Source organism: Phoxinus phoxinus, assembly GCF_949152265.1.
Source record: "Phoxinus phoxinus genome assembly, chromosome: 15".
NCBI classification, from domain to species: domain Eukaryota; kingdom Metazoa; phylum Chordata; class Actinopteri; order Cypriniformes; family Leuciscidae; genus Phoxinus; species Phoxinus phoxinus.
In genome coordinates this window covers 18281906-18307444 of record NC_136890.1, presented here as the reverse complement: position 1 = coordinate 18307444, position 25539 = coordinate 18281906, and the positions used below count along the sequence as shown (strand labels likewise).

The 25539-nt window shown below is 39.1% G+C and overlaps 1 protein-coding gene across 2 annotated transcripts in view; it reads left to right on the top strand.

The window, feature by feature from the left end:
• The window catches only part of specc1la (sperm antigen with calponin homology and coiled-coil domains 1-like a), a 33062-nt gene that overhangs the window by 2567 nt on the left and 4956 nt on the right, over positions 1-25539 (top strand). Inside the window, exons 2-14 of one of the 2 annotated variants that reach the window (XM_079637731.1) lie at positions 11906-12071; positions 12177-12330; positions 13351-13682; positions 14729-16027; positions 16116-16323; positions 17376-17449; positions 17850-18025; positions 19514-19677; positions 19777-19922; positions 22072-22162; positions 23864-23953; positions 24695-24857; positions 25077-25179. In XM_079637731.1, coding sequence (XP_079493857.1) covers positions 11943-12071; positions 12177-12330; positions 13351-13682; positions 14729-16027; positions 16116-16323; positions 17376-17449; positions 17850-18025; positions 19514-19677; positions 19777-19922; positions 22072-22162; positions 23864-23953; positions 24695-24857; positions 25077-25179 — 3129 coding nt within the window. In that variant the 5' untranslated portion in view covers positions 11906-11942. Of the gene's footprint in view, positions 1-11905; positions 12072-12176; positions 12331-13350; positions 13683-14728; positions 16028-16115; positions 16324-17336; positions 17450-17849; positions 18026-19513; positions 19678-19776; positions 19923-22071; positions 22163-23863; positions 23954-24694; positions 24858-25076; positions 25180-25539 lie in introns of both variants that reach the window. The other variant, XM_079637730.1, reaches the window with a different exon arrangement.

Here is a 25539-nt window from a genome sequence, read left to right as displayed (position 1 = left end):
AGATTGCAAATATTAAATGGTAAATGGACTGCATTTATATAGCGCTTTCACAGACCCAATGGCCACCAAAGCGCTTTACAATATTGCCTCACATTCACCCATTCACTCACTCATTCATACACCGACGGCGGTGTCAGCCATGCAAGGCGATCCAGCTCGTCGGGAGCAGCTGGGGTTAGGTGTCTTGCTCAAGGACACCTCGATATTAAGTAAAACACTGGGCTGTAAATTTATAATTTTAACAGATAAGCTCTGATTGGGGGATTTAAATTCAAATTTTCACATCTAACAACAAAGAATGAAAGCTTGTAGAGGATTGTTAAGAACAGTCTGTAATATTTTGTTGTCTTTTTTTTCCGACAAAAATAGATTTTGGTAAAGTTTTTATTTTTTGAACTTCATTTTAATCTTGTCTTTTTTGTCTACGATATTGCACGTTGATATAGTCACAGTAATCGTTTAATGATGTTGGTGTCATCTCGTCTTGGTCATGAAAAAAAAAAAGGTAGTCAACGAAAAATTTTAATCATAGATTTCGTTAAGAAAGTGAACACTGCCTCAGTGATTTTGATGCAGAGCAAGACATTTTCATTCACTTTCCTTCCTTTCCGTTTGTGGAAAAATGTTGTCTTCTCAAACTATTTATCACAACTGCAATTGTGTCCGGGGAAAGAGACTTATGCAATAAGAATTACAGCCTGTTTGGGCCGCTCTCGATCCTTGGCTTCTGAGCAGGACAGTCATCCCAAGTGAAAAAGTTGGAGTTCTTGGAGGCCATCCTCTTAAGATCTAATAAACCACCAAAAAGGCCTCCAAACAAAACACATTCCTGGAGCTGAAGCAGTGGGAGGGTTTCTGTTGCAATGTGTGTGTATGTTCACATATAGGAAAACTGAAGGCCTGCTGAGATGTTTCAAAGTGTGTGTGGGGAAAAAGATGTCCCTCATGTTCCCTCTATCAGTATGTTCTTTCTGAGTATCATAATAACCCTTTCTGTATTTGTCGAGTTCAATGGTGGTTTATGTTTGTGTATAAAATATTTTTCTCAAATATCTGTGAATGTGATTTCAAAATGATTGGTGCTTTGGGAAGATGTGTGTTGGATGCTTCCACAACTAATGGAAGGGCTCACTAATTTTATTGCGTTTAAAGATTACCAACAGATGTGTTGTTGGCGGTTTTGATGGAGCAAGATGTTGTTGAGACATTTCACAGCGTTTGAAGTTCTTGTGCAATTGGTAGCGTTTCAGATAAAAGATGAAGTGGAATAGGGATTTCAGGAGTGGAACTGTGACTGTGATTGAATTGTGTCTGCTTTTTTTAACCTTCTTCAAAGGTTTTTGGGCAGTAACTTTATTTTTTCTGGAAGGAACTTAATATGTATTTCATACTTTTATTTAGCAATGACTTATTAATGTCCTTACTAATGCTAACCAATCAGACCTCAGGTACCGCCCAAAATGCTGCAATAACCAATCAGGGACAAAAAATTATATTTTTTAAAAGTCACGACTATCGTGATCACTGTTTTCATGATCAATCGTCGATGTCACATCCGGGTACTAAAGGACTCGTGCACAACTCTACTACAAAATGTAACAAAATCGCAGCCAATCAGAACAGTGAAGGAGATAGGCCAGGGGTTTTCAAAATGGGGGCCGGGCGCCAGGGGGGGCCGCAGCAAGCTGGAAGAAAAAAAATAAAATTGTATATTATTATGAGAATTGTTATGAAATAGCATTATAATAATTTGCCGCATAGCCTATCTGAACATTAGGCTATACTTTTAATGCTAATCTTTCAGAGATAGGCGACCAGCCAATCAGTCTGACATGCCGATTTTATGTCAGAATGAAGATTAAATCAATTAAATATTTAAGATTCAATCGGAATCGGCTAAAATCTGTATCGGCAGGTCAAACTCAATGAAAAATCGGAATCGGCCTAGAAAAATGTAATCGGTGCATCTCTATAATATTTCTGATTGGCTGGTATCAAACACCATCACATAATCTGATGTTCACAGATGTTTTATTTATTTATTTCTACATTTGCCGTATTGTCGATGGGTTCAATAACACATCCTGCAAAAGGAGCCAGAACCTCGTGGTATTTGGGGGGCCTTGTCATGGAAAAGTTTGGGAACCCCTGAGATAGGCTACCTGTTGTTGTACTGTACTGTCATGTGTAGCAGGGTTTTGGACCAATCTGTTTTCACAGTGGGTGGAGTTACTCAGCACAGTGCTGCATAGGCTGAATAGAAACTGTGTACAAGTACCATGTACTGTAGATAATGTAGAGAAAACTATTATCATTCACAGCTTTAGGACCCCATATGCAAAAGATTCCAGCGACAAACAATTTTTCTGTCCATGATAAAAGTGAAACTTCTGCAAAAATTAGTCAATCAGAACAATAAACAAGTTCTCCCTGAAAACTAAAACTAAGAACCAATAGTTGGTATTTTCAGTTGTATTTTCCGGACAGTTGTGGAACTTAAGGGATTTTTCATATAACGTCCAATGAACCTCTCCTAATCTGCGTTTGATGTTTAATTCACGAGAAGCAGGATTGTGATCCAATACGGTTTTGGGGTGGGCTGGGCTTTTTTTCACGTACAGAAAGTGACTGTGCTGTGTTCTGGTTTGAAATACAACCATCACTGACTCTCAGAATAAAAATATTGTATATTATTTTACATTTTAATCACAGTAAACACCACAGTGTATTCTCACTCTCTGTTTCCACAAGGCTACCCAAACACAAACGGCCTGACTGCACCGGGCAGCACTCCAAAACCCTCACCACGCTCTGATGAAGAGGACTAAACAAATAGTGCCATCCCAGTGCTCCTGTAACTAACTCCACTGAGACACACATTTCCAAAGAGAAAGAACAAAGATAGACACAGGAGTCAATTTTCAGCACATTGAAACCATTTTTTGGCCATTTTGGCTGTGATTGCCTGGTTACTAGAGGGCCGAAACAATTATTATTGTGAATCGGAGCAAATGCTTTTATCCAAGTTTGGAATCAAGAACCAGTTATTATTCAGAAGAGCAAGGAGCCTCAGTTCACTTCACGTCACGTGTGCCTTTTTAATAGGCAGGGTCCACAGAGTGTTATGATGACCTCATTGTAGTAATAAATCGTATGTGAGCATACACATGCAGCGCACGCCTAATAATGTGACCTCATCCTGCACAGTCCTGACAGCAAACGATGTCACGGTCAAGAGGTAAAGAGAGCATATAAAAAACTCTAGTCCCACATGTGCTTCCTGTTATTTCGCTCAGGCCTTGAAACCTTGGCCTACTAGGTAATAGATGTATGCTATCAGTATGTGATACACTCTGCAGAGGAGTGTTGAACCATTCATCTGTTTCTTTGTGTGTGTGTGTGTGTGTGTGTGTGTGTGTGTGTGTGTGTGTGTGTGTGCAAACGTCTCTGCCATGACTCATATTTGAAGGATTGGTGGGTTGTGTTAGTGTTGAGTCTCTGTCAGCACCTCTTAATGCTCACTCTATAGCAGGGGTCAGCTTGAAGTCAAATCTGGGAGCCGCACTGTACTTACTCATAAAACTGATTTCTGCCATTGTTTTTGCTTAACATTTATGTTTACAGTAAATCATTTAGGCTGATAGTATTATTTTGGGAATGGGATGGGGCTCAAGCATGAAATGTAACATTTTTGCCTAGTCACGGTGCCTGGCGAATCACCAATTTTACTTGTCACTAAAAAGTTTTACCAGACGTTAATACTATTAGGCCTACTTTTATTCAGCAAGGACACATTCAGTTGATCAAAAAAGAAAGGAAATATGTTTATAATGTTACAATAGATTTATTTTTCTAATAAATGCTTTTCTTTTGTCTTAAAAATGTTTTAACTAAAGTAGAAAAGTAGAACAGTGATTTTAAATTAATAATATTTCACAATATTACTGTTTTTACTGTATTTTTGATCAAATAAATGCTGCCTTGGTGAGCATAAGACTTCTTTCAAAATCATTACAAAATTGTACTGAACACAAAACTTTTAAACGGTACTGTACATACAATATTTATTTATTTATATAGGCTAGATATCCCCAGACTCTAACACGATATTATTGCAATTTTTAACATCATAATAGTATTGTATCAACTATCAACGATAGTCAGAGATATTGCCGATAGCTGCTGCCTCTCTTTTTTTAATGTATGGTTCACAAGAGAAATATGAAGGCAGTAAGTTAAGATTTGATATACCGTTGTCAGCTTATAGATTCATCTCGCCGTTAATGCAGCGTCAGATGCCAAAGCTCGGTCAGTTTTTGTTTTTACTTTCAGGGAATAATTGACTGTGGTTTGAGACTCCTTCACTAGTAACTCTCGTGCAAAGTTTGCAAATTGCATGTGTGATATCCACGGGCTTACCTTTTAGGTGAAATATTTCTATGCGACGTGACATTTATCTTTATCGCCAACTCAATCTTTGCTCGCACAATTATAGAAAAAGATTATCATCCTCCACGCTTAAAAAAAACAAAGTAAATAATTAACTAAATGAGTAAATAAATAATGATCAAATAGCCTAAGTGGAAATCTATTGTATTTTAATCAAGTATTTTAAGTATTCTTCTTCCCCCCTTTAATGCATGTATACTTTTTTTTTCCTCCCCTAAATTATTTATATATTAAAAAGTACACCGTTGGCTGGTGGTAGATGTTTAGTTTGCATTAGTTTCACATGTGAGACAGCCATCATGGTCAACAGATGGCAAGCATGAAATCCGGGAAGTTTTCTGCTGGGAAAAGAAGGACGAGCAAAATACAGTTAAACAAGCCAACACAACATTTTCCTTAGTCACGATTAATCAGGTATTGTTAAAAGAAGTGTCTCGAGTCAGTGCCTGAAGATTGGGTGGGATTGTGCTGTTCTGTAGTGGGAGTGGGGTGTGAGAGGTGAGAACTGTTAAGCGCTTAGTCGTCTTGTCATGTTAAGAGTGTTATGGATGGTCTAAGGGGTGAGTCATTATTCTTGAGGTCACCGGATGTAGAAGAAGTCTGTTAATTGGTTTGTATGCCAGGACAAGTGTTTTATTTAACTTGATCCCTGCAGGCATGTACATGGCATGACTAAAATCAATTTCGGATACATTTTTTTTTTTAATGGAATGTACTGTAAGTGTAATGCATTTCTGTATAAAATAACATGTATATTATACTGTTAATCAGTGTTCATTTTGTCAGCTATTTTTTTAATTAGTCTTAGTCCTGTTGCGTCAACTGTACTTTTTTAGTTTTTATCATATTTAGTCAACCTTGTCCTGTTTTTGATTAGTCAAGTCTTAGTCAACTAAATCTTCATCACATCACAATTATTTTGCTCAAAATTATAATCACAACGATTGTTGTCATTTGAGAAGTTTATTTTTACATTTCATCAGAATTATTGCACTTTAACCTAAGCACAAATCTAGAGAATGTCAACCCATGATACACATGGCTTATTTAACCTAATCTAGTTTCCTGATTTATTATGGCTGTTTATCATATAGCCTAAATTAACGCTCTCTGTCTACATAATACAATTCCAAATAGTAATTCCAAATTACATTCATGTTTTTTCTATTTAAACAATAGAAAAAAATATTGTATCGTAACACCAATGTTGCGTAAGTGCATTTAGGCCTATTCAGCAAACAATATAATTGAGATCCATGTTTGGATTTATTACTTTTTTTTTTATTATTATTATTTTTATTAAAGTGTCTTGCACTTACATGCCCAGCCCAAATAGGCTTATAAGACACTAATGACATAAAACAAAAAATAATACACAAAGATGACCATGAAACAAAGAACATAGAAAGATGAACATCATACACAATACATTACCATCATTTTCACAATATAAACAAACAAAACAAGACAAGACACCGTCAATTTAGGTCAGGATATAAATTTCTTTGCCTAAGTTTCCACGCTTTTTCCGGATAGACTGGATCTTTGTGGATCCATGTTTGGATTTATTACAGTTCTTCACTGAGAAGGTTTGATCACATATTTGGACACAGCAAACAGCACAAGCTGCTCATGAAGAAACTCAGACTGGCTGTATGACATTTTCATTTGAGCAGTAGGCCTATATCCAGGGGTGCACATAACTGGTACGCAGGTACGCATGCGCGACAAAAATCAGGAATGCGTAATGCCACTTGTGTTACTACGCGCCTTTGCGTACTGTCGCCAAAATGCAACCTAGGCAGTGTAGCCTACATTTCATTTTTTTTACAGAAAACGAGACGATAACTAAATAAAAACCCGTTTTAAATGACGAGAACTATGACGAAAATGTATTGACATTTTCGTCAACGAATACAAACGGAAATGTTAGGGAGGGACGATTGGGGAAGAGATCCAGTCAGAACTGATTTGCGTTTGTGGAAGATGCGCTACCCAGCGGCACACGAGTTGGCATGCGCTTAATGCATCTCATAAATCGTAAAAAAATTTAAACGTCTGGGAGAAAGAGAAGGGCAGACATATGGATAGATCTGAATAAGAGTGACGACGCGAAAGAGAGGCTTTATTCAGTATATTTTTCTGTGCGAACACACACACACCGCGCGCGCGCTCTACCGAAGCGTGCAGCCCCGCACACTATACAGCTAAAGCGCGCTGCGTGCAAGGACTGAATTGATCTCTCTTTCGCTTCTGAATGGACAAATACACACAACATTATGTCTAAATTTCCGTTTTGGCACGTAAACACAGTCGGTTATGTCTTTACAGAACGTACAGTGCATCCGTGCAATTGGATCTGCACACTCGGTCTTAAAGTGACAGTGCGCAATAAACCTAATGCCTTCTGTACACTTAATATTGATCAAACAACAAAATAAAAAGAGAAAATCCACTGCTCTTTAATATCTTTAATAAGGATTAATTATATTTAATTCATACAAATAAATATATCTGAACAATAACACTTCAAATAAATAAAAATTCTATCATTTTAGGTCGTTTTTTCCACGCTGATGTAAATTTATGTGTTCGTTAAAAAAAAATAACTTTGGTTTTAGTTAGTTATTTTTATGCTATAAAAACGGGAATGTGACGTCATGATTGACAGCTGTGGCCACGCTACATATGGGGTGAGTACCAAACACCATCTCCTGGTACTCACCTGAGTAACTCACTGAAAAAGTTATGTGCACCCCTGCCTATATCTCAATGGACTTCGCTAAACTCAAGGTTAGATGTTTATTGTGTTTTCAGATCATCCGCGCTTCTTCTGCAGTGTAGAGAGAGTGTGTTCGCAATGTAGCCAGATTGCAAATGTTAAGTAAAATATTAGCTCTGATTGGGGGAATAAAACTTTTGACATCTATCAACCACAAGCATGAAAGCTCATAGGGGTCTCTTTTTTTTTGACAAAAAAAACAAGAGAATTTGAATTTTTAACAAAATTTTAGTCTGGTCTTTTTCATCAACAAGACGTTATTCCCCATGTTGCAAGGTTAGTTTTCCGCCTGGGAACTCTGGGGAGACCAGAGAAAGTCACCATTTTCACCAGAACAGGTTATTTAACCATCCAAATGATTTCTAAACGGTTTTATTAAGTCAATTTGACCACCTCAGGCATAAGTGTCAAAATATACTTTTAGGCATATTTGGCATTAATTGCATCTATTTATTTTGTATTTATTTACCAATAAATGTAACCATTCACACTTAGTTTTAACATTGTATAGTCTATATAGAGCTTTTAAATTGATAAATAAATATTGGAGAGTTCAGTTTTCATTTCTGGAAGTCTTGACGCAACATTTCTTTCAGGGTAGTTCTGAAAACATCTAGCCAGAAGTTGTGCTCCAAACCTCTCCCTTTAAGGGAATGTGTGCTGAAGCCTTTTTCCATTGGGGGGTCTGTAAATTGGAAATGAGCAAACGTTCTCCCACATCTCCCCACCCCCTGCCTCGCAACAGCTGTAAGATATTAGGCCTTATTTTCTCTTCCATTGAGAGACAGGAGGAACGGGCTCTGTGCCTTGCTATGATCAGGCTCGAGAGGACAATGGGGATCCATTAAATGAACGATCTGGAAAGATCTGCACCGTCCAAAAACAAGTGCAGAGGACTGGGTTGGAAAATCGAAGTTGTGATTCATGCTCTCTTTCCAAAACATCTTGGAAACTACTGGCTAAGTTGCAGATCAAAACCAATTTTTCACTTTTTCAGTGGTCTCTCAGAAAGACAGAAATGTTGGGTAATTTGCACATGATTTTATTAAAGTGATAGTTCCCTCAAAAATAAAAGTTCTGTCATCATTTACTCGCACTCACCGGTTGTTCTAACCCTGCAGATCGCAAAAGAAGATATTCTGAAGACTGCTGCACTTTTTTATGCAATTACTGGAGCTCTCAAGCCTCAAAGGATGAAAAAGCATCATAAAAGTGCACTATTATATTCCAAATCCTTTGAAGCTAGTATGAAGACTATGTGTGACAAACGGATTGAAATTGAAGTTATTCACCTATTCACTGAATTTCTGTTTCATGTTATTCATCACAATATTATTCACTATTTTGATTGATATCACAGTAGCAACTTTTTAATGGAAAGCAGCCATCTGAATTGGCTCTATCACTCTCTCTCCTCTCTCCACCTGTATCTCCACCTGTGGTGAGCTGACCACACTGGTGCCGTTGTACTGATCCAAGTCGATGCTGCACACTGGTGGTCTTGAGGAGAGACCCAGACATGACTGTAAAGCACTTTGAGTGTACAGTAGTACATATGAAAAGCGCTAAATGCCTCATTCATTCATTCATTCATTCATTCATTCATTCATTCATTCAGCCTCAGTGGCTTCAGTGTGTCATCGACAGTAGGGGCGGGGCCAGCCTCAGTGGCTCCAGTGCGTCATCGACAGTAGGGGCGGGGCCAGCCTCAATGGCTCCAGTGCGTCATCGACAGTAGGGGCGGGGCCAGCCTCAGTGGCTCCAGTGCGTCATCGACAGTAGGGGGCGGGGCCAGCCTCAATGGCTCCAGTGCGTCATCGACAGTAGGGGGCGGGGCCAGCCTCAATGGCTCCAGTGCGTCATCGACAGTAGGGGCGGGGCCAGACTCAGTGGCTCCAGTGCGTCATCGACAGTATAGGGGCGGGGCCAGCCTCAGTGGCTCCAGTGTGTCATCGACAGTAGGGGGCGGGGCCAGCCTCAATGGCTCCAGTGCGTCATCGACAGTAGGGGCGGGGCCAGACTCAGTGGCTCCAGTGCGTCATCGACAGTATAGGGGCGGGGCCAGCCTCAGTGGCTCCAGTGCGTCATCGACAGTAGGGGCGGGGCCAGCCTCAGTGGCTCCAGTGCGTCATCGACAGTAGGGGCGGGGCCAGCCTCAGTGGCTTCAGTGTGTCATCGACAGTAGGGGCGGGGCCAGCCTCAATGGCTCCAGTGCGTCATCGACAGTAGGGGCGGGGCCAGCCTCAGTGGCTTCAGTGTGTCATCGACAGTAGGGGCGGGGCCAGCCTCAATGGCTCCAGTGCGTCATCGACAGTATAGGGGCGGGGCCAGCCTCAGTGGCTCCAGTGCGTCATCGACAGTAGGGGCGGGGCCAGCCTCAATGGCTCCAGTGCGTCATCGACAGTAGGGGCGGGGCCAGCCTCAGTGGCTTCAGTGTGTCATCGACAGTAGGGGCGGGGCCAGCCTCAATGGCTCCAGTGCGTCATCGACAGTAGGGGCGGGGCCAGCCTCAATGGCTCCAGTGCGTCATCGGCAGTAGGGGGCGGGGCCAGCCTCAATGGCTCCAGTGCGTCATCGACAGTAGGGGCGGGGCCAGCCTCAGTGGCTCCAGTGCGTCATCGACAGTATAGGGGCGGGGCCAGCCTCAGTGGCTCCAGTGTGTCATCGACAGTAGGGGTGGGGCCAGGAGCTCAGGGGCAAGAAAATTCTATTTTTGTTTGTATATGCTACTGTCAATTATAGTTCTTTGAAAGAAAACCTGAATTGTTAAATCGGTATTGGCAGGTCCACCTGAGTGAGCTTTTAAATGCTTCGATTGAACCATTGTTAATCAGTGAGTTGAACTCAAGAATCGAATCAACTGGTTCATTGAAAATATCTGACTCAAACGAATGATTCTTTCAAAAAGTTATCTTATGGCTTTAGAAGAATATAGCACACAAGTTATATGGACCACTTTGAAGGTACCTTTGTGTGTGTGTGGTTTTTTTTAAAGCTCAATTATAATTGCTTGGAAAAGAGCAGTTAGTACAGAGTTCAGAGTTTGTCTATTTTGTGCTCCACATAATGAAGTCCTAGTTTTGGACCTAGGCCTATATGAGGGGTTAGTAAATAACAGAACGTATGATTGAAATTTTACTTTAAATTTCATTAATGTTGTGTCCTTTGTTTTGCTGTGACCTATATGAGCGAGTTGTTTGTGGTGTGGTTAGCTTTGAAGCTGAATGGTGATATAATAAGGCTCCATTAATGCTCTTCAGATGTTCTTTCCGCGATAGAATCAAATAGCTCTGATCTCCAGGCACTATTAGTGTGCGATGCCCAGAATAATTACCCTATAGCTCGTTGCCCTCTCATTACTTGAAATCTGTTTCTCTCAACCGAATTGGTCTGAGATCATGCTTTCACTCTTCAGTTGGAATTTGTCTATAAAATAAAGTGATTAAGCTATAGGGTTTTCCCGTTGTGCAGATGGGCAGCTCTTGTATTGTTATGTTGATCCTGTTCTGAGCACTTCCAGGATTTTGCTGCCTTTTAAGGCACTGTTTTTCTGCAGCATATACAGTAGAGAGCAACACCCCAGCAGACAGACAGCAGGCTCTTCTATGAACTCATGCTGAAGCCTCAAGCACAGCTGATGACAAGCTGTGCTTATACGCCTAGTTTGCCTTTGTGCTTTACCACACAAGGAACACATGTGAGCCCGACCATGTCATTAGAACCAATCAGAACTCCAGCAGCAGTCCACATCACGCTAAATTTGCCAAAAGGCTGTTTCTGATAAACTAGCTTTGGGAAAGATGTGATCTATGCTTTCAGCCTTTAACCCAGCGGGGCAAGTGCTCTTCAGCTGCTGGTTTAGTCCCTTCTGCCCCCTGGTGGAAATTAAACGGGTATTGACTTCTGAACTTCTGAGTCTTTTTTCCTACGCAAGAAAAATAATAAAGAAAAACCTTTTATAGGTGAAATGTTTAGTTTAAAATGTGCCAAGTAATTTTTTTTTTTGGCTATTATTTTTATTTATATTATGTGGTTATCAATGTCTATCATATGCATTGAAAAGATTTTATGCAATTTTGAGTAAAACATTTTTGATTATACAATTGTAAACATACATTCTAACCATATTTTTTAAACAAATAATCCTTTAACATTGAAAATCATATTTACAATTTTTAACAAAAGTTTTTAAATGTATATACATTTTCTTTTATTGTAATAGGCTATCTTTATTCTTTATTTTAAACATTATCCAATATAAAAAAAATACTTTTACAAATAGCACAAGTTCATAAATTTTCCCTGGAGTAATATGATTTCACATGTGAACGCATAATTCTGTTATTTTTAAGACTCCCTGATCATGACACATTCATGAGATTCTTTTTTTTAAATATTTCCATGTTGGTTATTTTCATCAAAAATAATTTGGCTTTTTGCATTTTTCAAATTTTAATAATATTTTAAAGCTAATATTCCAAACTACTTTTAAGAATTGTATTTCTAGTCCTTTTCTTTGTTGTGATTTCAGGATGGTGACCCAACCAGATTTTTACATTTTGTTTGTCGTTACTCTTTTATAAGGCCCGATGATGAGTATAGCCATTAAGTAAACTCAGTCACAGTAAATCTATAAATTGTAACCTATATAATATTCTCTCTCCCTCTGCATAGACTGAGGGGTAGATGTATCACCAGGAGCGAGCACAGTATGAAGAAAGCAGGCAGGCCAGTGGGGAATAAGGCAGCAAGCGGAGGAGGTAAAGGCGACGCAGTGACGGCTGGAACCTCTGCTGGTAAAAGTGCTGTTAAGAGCCCTACCACAGCTCCACTCTCTAAGGTAACACCGCTCTCTTGCTCAAATCAACAACTTCTATTTGAGATTTGCAAACTAGTGTTTGTTGGTTATTGTTCCTTTTTTTGGTGATTAACCTTTGATCAACAGGTCAAAAGCGATGATGATCTTCTAGCTGCTATGGCTGGGAGCAGTGCAGGGACAAACAGCAGTGCTGCCAAGGGCAAGAAATCAAACTCTACACACACAACATCCTGTGGAACAAACACTAATAATCCTGACACTAAAACCAAGACCAACTCAGGTATTTTAACCTTCTGGTGTTCTTCGATTTATTTATTTATATTTGCACTTCATCGGATTGGTACGAAACTGGGAAAAGGTTTTGGCACTTGCTATGTGAACAAAAACGCACAAAAAAACCTCATGGACATGATTTGAAAAGGTTAAATTGTCCTGAAAAAAATAGTCACACTTGTGCTCCTCGTGGTTAAAAATGACCTCAGTGAAAATGAATGGGAAACTAATTTTATCTAGTGGAAACGTTTTGTACTGCGTCTGCGCCCAAACAAAATCTTGTTGAAAGCTACTTTTCAGAGATATCAACCTTAAATTTTGAACACAGTTTATAAAAATATACATCATATTATACATACATAATTCTATACATACATACATATTTCATATACAAAATCTGCATAAATATGATTTAGTACCATAAAATCCCCTAAAAATACTAGACTCTATATTAAATAAAAACCATCATCGAGCTAAAATATAGTACATTCATTTAATTGAAAAAAAAAAATGTGGTCATTTTTTAAAATATTTTGTTAATCTTCGTTATATTTAAAGCAGTTTAATATATAATATAATAATATATAATAATCATAATATACACTACATAATATTATTAAACATTTAGTTTGATTTATTTCACAATATCCCATTTTTTATAATAAGCAGCCATGCACATTACAATGAAACAACTTAATCGGAAAGATAAACAATTATTAAAAATACCAATTATCAATTTGATCACTTGCCATAATTGTTTAATACAAGCAATGAAGTGTCTCTTTTTAGCCTCTTCATCACACAATTTGCCCAATTTCACATTTTGAATTTAACCTTTGCATACAGCATATTTTTTGGCTACTATATAAACTGTAAAATCTTGGTAAAGACATGAAACTTATAGGTAAATTAACATTTGATCCCTGTATGTTAATGTGGTTTTACATTCTGAACGGTTGAAGCTTCAGCATTTGTGAGGTGTAGTGTTTTGTTCATTTGTTCACATATTTGTCATTGTCTTCACAAGGCCCATCTGGTAAACGGACATCATCCACAGCCTCCAAGGAGTCAAACTCCTCACGAGACCGTTTACGAAACTCCAGAAACTCCAGCAGTAAGAAGCAGTCCTTCCCTGGTGCCTCTGATCGAGCCCAGCCTAGACATTCCCGTGGACTGGCCCAAACCTCAGACTCAGAGTGCCGCATGAGCAAATCAAAGTCTGACGGTCAGCTAAGCGATAAAGTGGCCCTGGAGGCCAAAGTGAAAAATCTGTTAGGTCTGGCCAAGAGCAAAGACGTGGAAATCCTACAGCTACGGGGTGAGCTGAGGGACATGAGGGTTCAGCTGGGACTGCCTGAGGTTAGATTAACTTCTTATTATAATATTGTTTCATGATCATTTAGATTTTTGGTCCTAACTACATACATGTCATACTAAACAAAACAAGACTGTTTATAACATAGTTTATGTTCCATTTTAATTGGAATACAATTTGAATGCAACAAAACTCTTTTGTGAATGTGTCTATAATGGAAAAATGTTTAACTACCGTTTAAAGATCCAGAGAGTCACATGCATGTAGCCAGCAAAGTTAACATAGTAAACTAGTTTAAGTATTGTCTATGAAATATTTTGTGGTACCCAATCTTTTTATTTTATCACATTAAATTCAGACTGCAGTCTCACAACCCAGGTAAAATATAATTTATTTGTATAATGTTCTGTGGCACTGTAGATCTAGCAGCGGCATAGCAATAAATAAATAAAACTGCTCCAACCTAAATGCAGTTCTGCTGTAATTGTGAAAATGAAAAAAAGATATATATATATATATATATATATATTTATTTTTTTTATCTACCAAACCAAAATTGCACAATCAGAGAAAAAATGCAGTTTTGGGCAAGCCAAAGCATGTTGCATTCCAATTTCCACCTGTTACTGGTTTAAAAATGTAATTGTGAGCTAAAGTTTAAAATGCAATAAAGATGCAATTATGAGATATAAGGCCATGCTATACTGTTGCAATTACAAGATAGTAAGTAGTAAGTGTTGCAATTACAAGATAGGTTTGAGTATTAAGTCACATTGCAAGACATTAAGTTGCAATTATGTGATATATTAACTTTTTGAGACATTTTGAATTATTAATTTTGTTACTCAGAGGTGGAAAAAGGCTTCCATATTGACTTGATTAAACGATATCTCTATGATTTTAACAAATATGGAAAATAATTGGTCAGCTGTATAATTGTGTTAGGATGTAGATTGTGAGTTTAAGTATTTATGTGGTGATGCAAGTACCAGTGAGTAGAGTTGGTGCATCTGTATTGTGACAGAACTGATTGTTAAGACTTTAGAATAGACTAAAGAAAGCACTCACCGTGATGTTATTGTATTCCTAGGAAGAGGAGGAGGATGAGAGGCCACCTGAGAGGGAGGCAGCCTCAGTGATCACAGCTGCAGATGTGGAATCAACATTGCTGCTCCTGCAGGAACAGAACCAGGCCATTCGTGGAGAGCTCAACCTGCTTAAGAATGAAAACCGTATGCTGAAGGATCGCCTCAATGCTCTGGGCTTTTCCCTGGAGCAGAGACTGGATGGGGCTGAGAAGACTTTTGCCTTACCCTCTACCAGTCCTGAACTTTCCACTTCTGGAGGTGGTGGAGGTCATGGAGACTGTGCCACTGTGGCCTCCTCTGTGGAGGGATCGGCACCAGGCTCCATGGAGGACCTCCTTACAGGAGGCCAGCGAAGTGGCTCAACGGACAACCTAGACAGCGAGTCCAGTGAGGTCTACCAAGCAGTGACCTCAAGTGATGATGCCTTGGATGCTCCCTCAGGCTGCGGTTCCTCGTCGTCCTCCGAGTCTGAAGGTGGCGCCCCGGCGTGTCGCAATTCCTCTCGAAAGGGGAGTAGTGGCAACACCAGCGAGGTGTCTGTGGCGTGCCTGACGGAGCGTATTCACCAGATGGAGGAGAACCAGCACAGCACAGCCGAGGAGCTCCAAGCCACTCTACAGGAACTGGCCGACCTGCAACAGATCACGCAGGAGTTAAACGGAGAAAATGAACGCCTGGGAGAAGAAAAGGTTCTACTTATGGATTCACTCTGCCAACAGAGCGACAAACTGGAGCACTGCGGCCGTCAGATCGAGTACTTCCGCTCACTCCTGGACGAGCACGGTGTGGCCTACTCGGTAGACGAAGACATCAAGAGTGGCCGATACATGGAGCTGGAGCAGCGCTATGTGGAGCTTGCAGATAATGCTCGATTTGAGCGCGAGCAGCTCTTGGGCGTGCAGCAGCATCTGAGCAATACTCTAAAAATGGCCGAGCAGGATAACGCCGATGCTCAAAATGTGATTGCAGCGTTGAAGGAGCGCAACCATCACATGGACCGACGACTTGAGGTGGAAAGGCAGGAGCGGTCCGGCATGGCGGCGGTGCTGGAGGAGTGCAAAGCTGCAGTCAACAACGACCAGGCTGAGCTGAGCCGCTGTCGGGCGTTACTGGAGCAGGAGAGGCAGAATGTCGCTGAGCTCTACTCCATCCACAATGCCGGAGATAAGAGCGATATCCACCAACTCCTGGAGGGGGTTAGGCTGGACAAGGAGGAAGCTGAATCCAAAGCCTCCAAACTACAGGACGATTTGGGCCACGCTCGCACTGAGGTGGCATGTCTCCAGGACACCCTCAACAAGGTGAGCACGAGCACTGGTTCAGTTGATTTAAGAACTGTTAGGAGCCTGTTTGAGTACTTAGTCCATCTCTCCTCTTGTGGTGGTCCAGCTGGACGCTGAGTACAGGGACTTCCAGAGCGAGGTGCAGAAAGAGTTGGCCGATCAAAAGAGGGTTTTAGAGAAGCAACGTGAGGACATGCAGGAGAAAGAGACGGAGATCGGAGACATGAAGGAGTCAATCTTTGAGCTGGAGGATGAAGTGGAGCAGCACAGAGCCGTCAAACTTCATGATAACCTCATCATCAGCGACCTAGAGAGTGAGTTTGACGGATTTTGATTTACACATGATGATTTTGCTCTTCCCCTGACCTAAACAAATGTATTGCATGCTGAGCTGTTCAGCATAGTCTTGGTCTGATCCGTTTGGCAGCTTATTCTGATCAAGAACCACCCACTTACACAAGAAGAGACTGTCCAAATCAGTGTTGCCCAACCCTGTTCCTGGAGGTACACCAACAGTGCACATTTCTGATGTCACCCTTATCTTACCCATCCATTTTAGGTCTTGAAGTCTCTACTACACATAATGAGCCGTTGAGGTGATTTCAAGTGTGTTTGATTAAAAAGAGTTAGGGTGTCTCCAGGAACAGGGTTGGGGAACTTATTACATGTAAAGCAACCTACCAGTTTATATTTTACATGCCATTTAAGGGCAGGTAGATCTAAAATGGATGATACCAGATTTGTAACACAGGAAAAATGTATAGACGTGGTGATCAGAATTCGTATCTGTTCAAACGTAAGAAGTACCTGATTATTTCACAGAGAGAAAACAAGTTTGTTTTGTGAATATCTACCGGTAGTTTCCTTCTGAAACACATCCTGACTCAGAGAAACATCTGTCAGGTAGTCTTTTCGCATGTGCTTTTCAGTTTTGTGTGCAACAAGCATCAGATAATATGAATATGATTGTGGAAAGTTCGGATGCATGCTGTCTATGTTCAAAACTAGGAGAGGCTGTAATTGGTGTATCTTCCTCATATGACCACACGATGGTGCCAGTTGTTCAAGAACATGGTTCACTTATTGTGTTAGGTGTAGTATGAAAGCACAGTAAATAAATCATGTTTTTTTCTAACATCACTTGACTGCTACAGTTCACAAATATCAGTGGAAATTGTAAGGAGAGATTGTATCGTTTATTTAATTGACCTTTTATTTTTTTGTGGTGACATTTAGAATGCATAATGCTTTTATTTCATAATCACTGTTGCTACAGTGCAGAAATTGTTTTCTTCTTTCCCCCCATACGAACCCTGTATGCCCTCAGTTCACATGCTCACTCGCTCTCCTTCCGGTTTCCTGGCAGATTCAATGAAAAAGCTTCAGGATCAGAAGCATGACATGGAGAGAGAGATAAAGATACTGCACCGTAAACTTAGGGTAAGTGAGGGCAAGGGCGGCAGTTCATGCAGTCATCTGAGGACCCGGCTTTCAGAGACTGGCATCATCTGAAAGGGTGTCCTCAGCTTTTGAGTGTTATGTTAGGATAAAACCACAGAAAAATCTTAATTTCTTACCAGAGAAAATTCATCTAACATACATTCTTTGTGGACATGAGCCCACTTTTATTGTTTGTTAATTCATGTTTGACTTAACCCATTTATGTCCAGATCTTTCATATGAATATACTTTGCAGTTCTTTATTTTATTTTAAATATACCTTTTGCATTACATTTAAATACATTTATTTTCTTTTTAAAAATGTCATTCATTAAATGTCTGTGCATGTCTAAAATTATTCTTACTAATCTTGTGCCTCTGTGCATTTATTGCTGTTCAGGAAGAGTCTGCAGAGTGGCGTCAGTTCCAAGCGGATCTGCAGACTGCTGTGGTCATTGCTAACGACATCAAGTCAGAAGCTCAGGAGGAGATCGGTGACTTACGGCGGCGCCTGCAAGAAGCCCAAGAGAAAAACGAGAAGTTGGGCAAAGAACTAGATGAAGTTAAAAACCGCAAGTAAGTGTTAAAAGCTTGGACATAGTGGTATGCTGGTGGTCAATATGTACACCACTCAGTGACAAAACTTGATCCTATTGTTTTTAATATCTTGCTTCAAACTCGGTTTCAGAAAATCATTATCTTTGCCTATTACAATTCATTTTGGAATTGCTTTCTAAAATGATCCCAGAAGGCAATTCTAGAAGGAATTTCTGTAGTGTTGTCACGATAGCAAACTTCGATCTCAATACTACTACTTAACCGAGACCACGACAAAAACCTAAAACAACAGAAAAAGAAATTGAATAACAGAATACCCACATGGACCTTAGAATTAATCATTTTATGTATTAAATAAAACCCCCTGAAATCTTTCACTTTATCAGTGTATGCCTGCCCTGCTATTTGAGCATTTCCTCCCATTTAAAAATAAAATGGTGTGCCAGTGCCACCACACAGGCCTTTGGTGAGCATCTACCAGCCTATGATAGAGCTGGGCCTACAGGGTCACCTTGATTTTGCCAAGTAAGACATGTTCCTGGATCAACATTATTTTTTGATCCTGGAATGACATTCCTGCCCTAAAATGTGGTCCTATTCCTACCCATACCTAACCCTACCCATAACGTATCCCTAAAATCAGAGGGAAATGATAGGTGTATAACACTTATGTAGAAGCACCTAACATAAACTGTAAACCTGTCCCTCTGATTGTTTGATTGGAATGTTGTTCTAGGATCAACAAATGTTGATCCAGGAACATGTTGTACTTGGTGTTATTCAGGGAAGAACAGTAAGTGATTTTTGTTGTTGTTGTTGTTTGATTAACATTATAGATACAGACAGCAGCAGGTAAGTACAATATATTAGGCTGCTGTCACTTTAAGGCCTAATGCACGGATCGTATTGGCACACATCCGATTTTCTCCTAAATGTTCACTTCACTTAAGTCATAACCAACTATTTATGTGAGTGCTCGCCCAGATGGGCATTTTGACATAATTGTGTGTGTATTCGACTGTTCAAGCACAATAAGTAGCGAAAGAGGTCTGAATTTGATATTTGCATGCTGTCTGAGCAACGGCTTTCTGTGCGCGCTTAGTTTTTTAGGCTTATTGCACTTAATAACTCTTTTTAACATGAAGCAGGTCCTGCGCTTTGTTTTCTCATTCATGCATGTTTCTTTATCGCTCTAACGTGTCAATAACTTTAGGCAGTCCTACGCTGTGCGGATATAATATAAAGTTTTGCACAGCTTTTTTATTAAAACGCTGTCATTCTTAAAGTACCGGTACTACAGTAGTAAATGTTATTGCGAAACGCTTCTAGTACTGGTATTAGAACAGCCTCGGTTTAATTATCTGTGAGCACATATGTTGGTTTAATTATATTAAGGCCTATTTGTAGCAGATGAGGGTCACACAATCGTTTAAATTTAATAAAGAGTTTCCTGTCTGTGAGGAGACAGTCACATTTTCAACATGGATACTCTGTGTTATATCAAAGGCAAGACGAGGAACGTGGACGTGTGTATAACTACATGAACGCCGTTGAGAGGGACCTGGCTGCACTCAGGCAGGGCATGGGACTGAGTCGCCGCCCCTCCACGTCTTCCGAGCCATCTCCCACCGTCAAAACTCTCATCAAAAGCTTTGACAGTGCCTCACAGGGTATCACACCATTGTTAAGCATTGCTATAAGTTTAATGTATGGGGCATCTTTAATTTTCTAGACTAAGGTTAATTTAGTCTATTCTGGTGTGGCCACAGGTCCTGGAGCTAATGCTACTGCAGTTGCTGCCGCCGCTGCTGCTGTCGCTACCACAACCACGACCCCGACTGCCCCCTTACCCCGCACACCTCTCAGTCCCAGCCCTATGAAGACCCCGCCTGCTGCTGCCGTCTCACCGATACAGGTAGCTAACAGTTACACAATGACATAATATATTATGCAGTGCTGCAGAGAGAGTTGTTTTCACTATGAAGGTCAAACAGTAGCTTTCTGACTCTTTTCCTGCTTGTTGAACCTTGGAAACCTCTGAGATAACAGCACTTCCTCCTCCTCTGGGCCTCTTGACAGTTCTCACAGCATCGGCTCATTCATGAGAACTGTGGAATTTCCATTGTGGGATAGTTTGGTTTCCTTTACGTTTTATTTCTAGTGTAGCCGCCACTTCTGATGCTGTCTGGATGTCAAACATCCAACAAGTTTTTGGGTTCCAGTAATGCAAGACCATGTCCTCCGTTCCTCAGTGCTTGATAAAAAAAGATAAAGATGAACTGAAAACCTACTTAATATGTAGTGATTTATATATTTTTTGTGGCTCATCAAAAGACGTTCCTTAACAATTTAGCACTATGCTAAGTTAAGTTGTTAACTGAAAAATCCAAAGAACAGGAAATGTTTAATTTGTTGTGACACTTTTTTTTTAGCTTGTCAAAAGAGCTTTCTTAACATTTTAGCACAATGCTAAGTTGGTAAGTTAAGTTGTTAGCATGTTAACTGAAGGCTAACTGAAAACAAAAAGGGAAATGTTTAATTTGTCATGATGTTTTGTTCTAGCTAATCAAAGGGGCTTTTATTAAGCAGTTAGCACTGTGCCAAGCTATTAAGCTGAACTGTTAGTTTGCTAACTAAAGGTTAACAGAAAACACAATTGAGCTTGGCAACCGACGTCACTGCGCAGTGCATTCTGGGATGTAAATAAGAGGGCGCCGCCATATTGTGAGGCCACATCAGGCGAGACTTAAAACAACCCCTTAGGGTGAATTAATTTGTAATGTTATTTTGTTCTAGTTAATCAGAAGAGCTTTTCTTAAGCAGTTAGCGCTATGGCTAATAAGCTAGGCTGTTAGCTTGCTAACTCAGGGCTAACTTAACACACATAAAGGGAAATGTTATATTTTTTGCCGACTGTTTTTTAGCTTCTCAAAAGAGCATTTGAAACAATTTAGTGCTATGCTAAGCTAGTAGGCTAATGTGTTAGCTTGCTAATTGGAAAAACAAAGGAAGGGAAATGTTTAATTTGTCATGATATCTTGTTATAGCTAAAAAAAATTGCTTTTCTGGCGCAGTTAATGCTATGCCAAGCTAGTAAGGCTAGCGAAAAAACGCAAATGGAAAGTTTTGTTTGTCATATCTTTTTCTAGCCATTGATAAAAGTTTTTCTTAACTAGTAGTCTGAGCTGTTAGCTTGTGAACTGAAAGGTAAAGAAAAACACAAGGCAGTATAAAAGAAGGTAAGTTTCTACCATTAATTTGACCATTTTAGCTTAAGTTATATGATGTGATATGTAATTTAAAAGTAGGATTCTGTAAGAGGATATGATCTTTGCTTGACAAAGGTGCTATCAAAACAACCAAAGCTCACATTGCAAACCATGCACAGTGTACGAAACTAATCCCAACCTCATTTCTCATCTCAGTGTAATGCTTGGTGATCGCAAATGGTTTTTGATATTGACCGCATATATCAAAGTGACACCCTTAAAAATGTTCAGCACTGAAGTTATATAAGAATGATTGTCAGGGCATTATTGAGGTAGTGAGAGGTGAGGTAAGGACAGCTGACAAAGAGGAAATGGATCTAAAGTCATATCCTTCTGAGATGTTAGCTGCAGTCTGCAGCTACTTTTGATTGATGTAGAAATCGAGTAGCGTTCTAGGGAAAAAGAGCGAAACGGATTTAACTCAAGCTGGCCACAATCTAGCTGTGGATTATGTGTAACCTGTCTAGCAGAAGTAATGAAGGGAAAGAGACCTTTTACGAGGATCAGATGCTAAGGCTTATAAAAGCTACCATTATTTTTTTCAAGTGCAGAAAAGCACATGTGGAGCTCTTAAATGAAATGGAGATATGAATCTTTCTCAGTTGCGGTGTAGATTATTTGAGATATTTATCTTTTTATGACTTCCTGTCATAATCCTGCTTTACCTGAAGTGACTTTGCGGTCGTTATTCAGTCACGCTGTTATCTTTGGTTCAGATCAGACCAGTTTATAATAAAAAAATATGCTGAATATATTGAAGATTATTTAAATACTGTTTATGTTAATCACCTACAGAGACACTCCATCACTGGTTCTATGTCCGCTGCAAAGCCCCTCTCCTCGCTTACTGACAAAAGACCCAGCTACACAGACATCAGCATGCCAGGTAACAAAAACTATTGACGTTTCTTTTTCTGTTGTTTCAAATGGTCCTTATTGATCATTGTTTGTTGTTATTTTAGTACACCCATTGATTTATTACCTTTTTGTTTTATTGATTCAAGTCATGTCAGCTTTTCCTAATATGTTACATCTCTAACATGTTCTAACATCTAATTTATTGAATAAGAGACATTTTTTTCATTGATGAATTGATGAAAGTGGAAAGAAAATTCATTGTGTTGCTAATGTGCTGTATAAAGTTATAACAGTGCAAAAAATCACAGTCACAAAGTCAAAGTCTATGTTGGCCCCAAGAGGATATTTGGTGTAGACGCCATGTTGCTACATAAACAAAACAACAAATTACACACATTCCAACATAAAAACACATAGCACAAAAATATTAATGCATTAATAAAAAAATAACACCAAATTCTCGCCAAGTAGGTGCCTTAAAACAAAAAAAATTATATATGCAAATAAAAATAATAATATTATCATGTAAATTACCTTTTATTTGAATGAATATTTAAATACAATATAATAATTACATCACTAATAATGAATTATATAATTAATATATTATGCCTAGGAGGACCAACGTCATAACATTTAATATCTGTCAAGCTTTTATTAAAACGTAATCAGTCAAGGAATTATTGTGTACAGTAAAATTGAGATTTCCAGTACAGTAAAAATGATGGAAATTGATCAAATATATATATATTAAAAAAATCTGCTGAAGCTCAACTCTAAAATATTGAATCTGTTATAAATTATTCTTTGTAAGTGCAATGTCTATAAAAGTTTTTTTTATTTTTATTTCTTTATACTTTTCTAATAATCACAGAAAAAAACGATAAATGTATTAGTCAAAAGGAGTGGGAAGCCTGTTGTGCCGCTCCACACTGACCTGGGGAATGATCAAATGACTGCTTTTTCATGACTCATGATCCATTGCAAAAACAAAAACCGCATGCATAATGTGAATCACATCACCCCGATTTTCCAGAAGTCGTAACGGGGTGGATGTCCTAGGATTTAGATCTGGGAGGTAGTTTTCAGTTGCCTTCCCAACACTAGAAGTTTATGACCCCGCAAAAGCAGCACTGAACTCATAGTGACCTCAGATGTGACAACTCATGCGAAAATACACCAAGTACGAACAAATACTCAGGTTTTAATGCCCCCTCCCCACTCCCCACTCATTTCATGCTGGAAAGAGCGTCAGTGTGTGTTTGTGAACGTGCAAGAGAGGGCATAGATCCCTTTATGTCATGCTTGTTTTTTAGAGACGTCCGGCTGCTTACCAGGAACTCTTATCATCCTCCTCTGGGGAAATGACAGTGTTATGATTGGTGGGATGACTTTCATGTGGGGGCGATCGATTGCCCCTCTGACCCTTTACAGCTATTGAGATTTGTTGGCTGTCAACTTAAGTTTTTTCACCCTCCAATGTTCCTTTCAATTTTATAGATGGATTTCTTTGATTATATTTGTAATAGCATTTGATTGTCATTGATTCAATGTGCAATAACATTTGATTGTCAATATGTCAATTTAGCATTGTGTTTGTAGACTACACCATTCATTATTTTCTTTCACTGTTTTTTCCCCTAGAGTTCAATTTAGCTCCCAGATGAACTGATAAGAGATATTAAAATCATGATTATGACATTATATCTCTGTCTTTCTTTGTCTGCAGCTGAGCATCTACTCAGAGCAGCCAATGGCAGTCGTCCCACTTCAGCTCTTCAGAGAGTCTCGAACATGGACACATCAAAGACCATCACAGGTCCGAGCCATTTGCAATCAAACCAATGCAAACACAACGCTCATAATAAACCCTCAACTAATGTTGTTCATAAATTCAGAAGTGTTTGAGGTCAGTAAGGTTTGAGACCATAATCAGCAAGGATGCATTAAATGATCATAAGTTACAAAATATGTTCTTTTTAACTTTCTATTCATTAAAGAATCCTGAAAACAATTATGATAATACGAAATATTCCTTGCTTACAAAATCAGGATATTATAATGATTTCCAAAGGATCATATGACTCTGAAGTCTGGAGTTATGGCTGCTAGAAATTCAGCTTTACCATCACAGAAATAAATTACATTTTAAAATATATTAAAATAGAAAAGAGTTATTTTAAATTATAATGATATTTCACAATATTACTGTTTTTACTGTATGAATTCTTAAATTAAAATCTTACCAACCCCAAACTTTTGAACAGGGCTGAAAATATTTCTTCTGACAACAATAACACTTTTCATATTCCGAAGACACTGATGCAACTGGAGGGACAATTAAATGAATGAATCCATGCAGGAAGTAGATTAAATTTTTAGTAAAATAGCAGATGAACACATAATACATTATTATAATACATATAATCAGTTATTCAATTCCATTGATGCATGTGACATGTAACACAGCAATGAGTTTTATACCACTAGTATAAACCAAAAGAGTAGGGACTACTGTTACCCAAATGATGATCAAACTTTTTCTTTCTCCACTGTTTAGTGTCTCGGAGAAGCAGCGAAGAGGCAAAGAGGGATATCAGTACTCCTGATGGAGGCCCATCATCCTCTCTGATAGCCATGGGCTCTTCTGCACCTCCTCTGTCCCTGTCATCTTCCTCCTCCCCCACTGCCTCCGTCAATCCCACAGCACGCAGCCGCCTTCGGTACGCACCTGCCCAGAACTGACTCCAACTACACACATGCTGTGTCATACACACTTTTGTTTCGCTTCTCATATAAATGTAATGGCGATCAATGGACATGCATTTTGACCTGTTCAAAATATTCTCTGCTATATATCTAAACAGCTGGAATGCTTTTTCTGAGTTGAATAATAACAAGGTTGCTAAAACAGTGATTTATTGTTTTGTTTATCCATCTAGAGAGGAGCGAAAAGACCCTCTGTCTGCTTTGGCTCGTGAATATGGCGGTTCTAAAAGAAATGCACTGCTGAGATGGTGTCAGAAGAAAACCGAGGGCTATCAGGTTGGTTCCCTGGCGTGTAAAATAGAAGCTATATATATATATATATGTATGTATATATATTTAAATACTTTCAAAATTCTTGTGCCTGTTTATTTATTTATATATTTCTGAATGTAATAATAAAATTCAACTTATGTTGTTGTTTTTTCTCTCTCTCAAAAACGCAATTTAATATATGTAGCATAGTTTTTAACCATGCAGCAAACGTTTTGAAATATTTAGAAAAATTACTCTTTAAACCATTTAACTAATAGTATTAATCGGTCAAAATTATTACTGTCGGTTAACCAATTAATTATGAGCAAGTTGAAATCTTTCCAAATCTCAGATGTCATCTTTGTCCACAGAATAATAGCCATG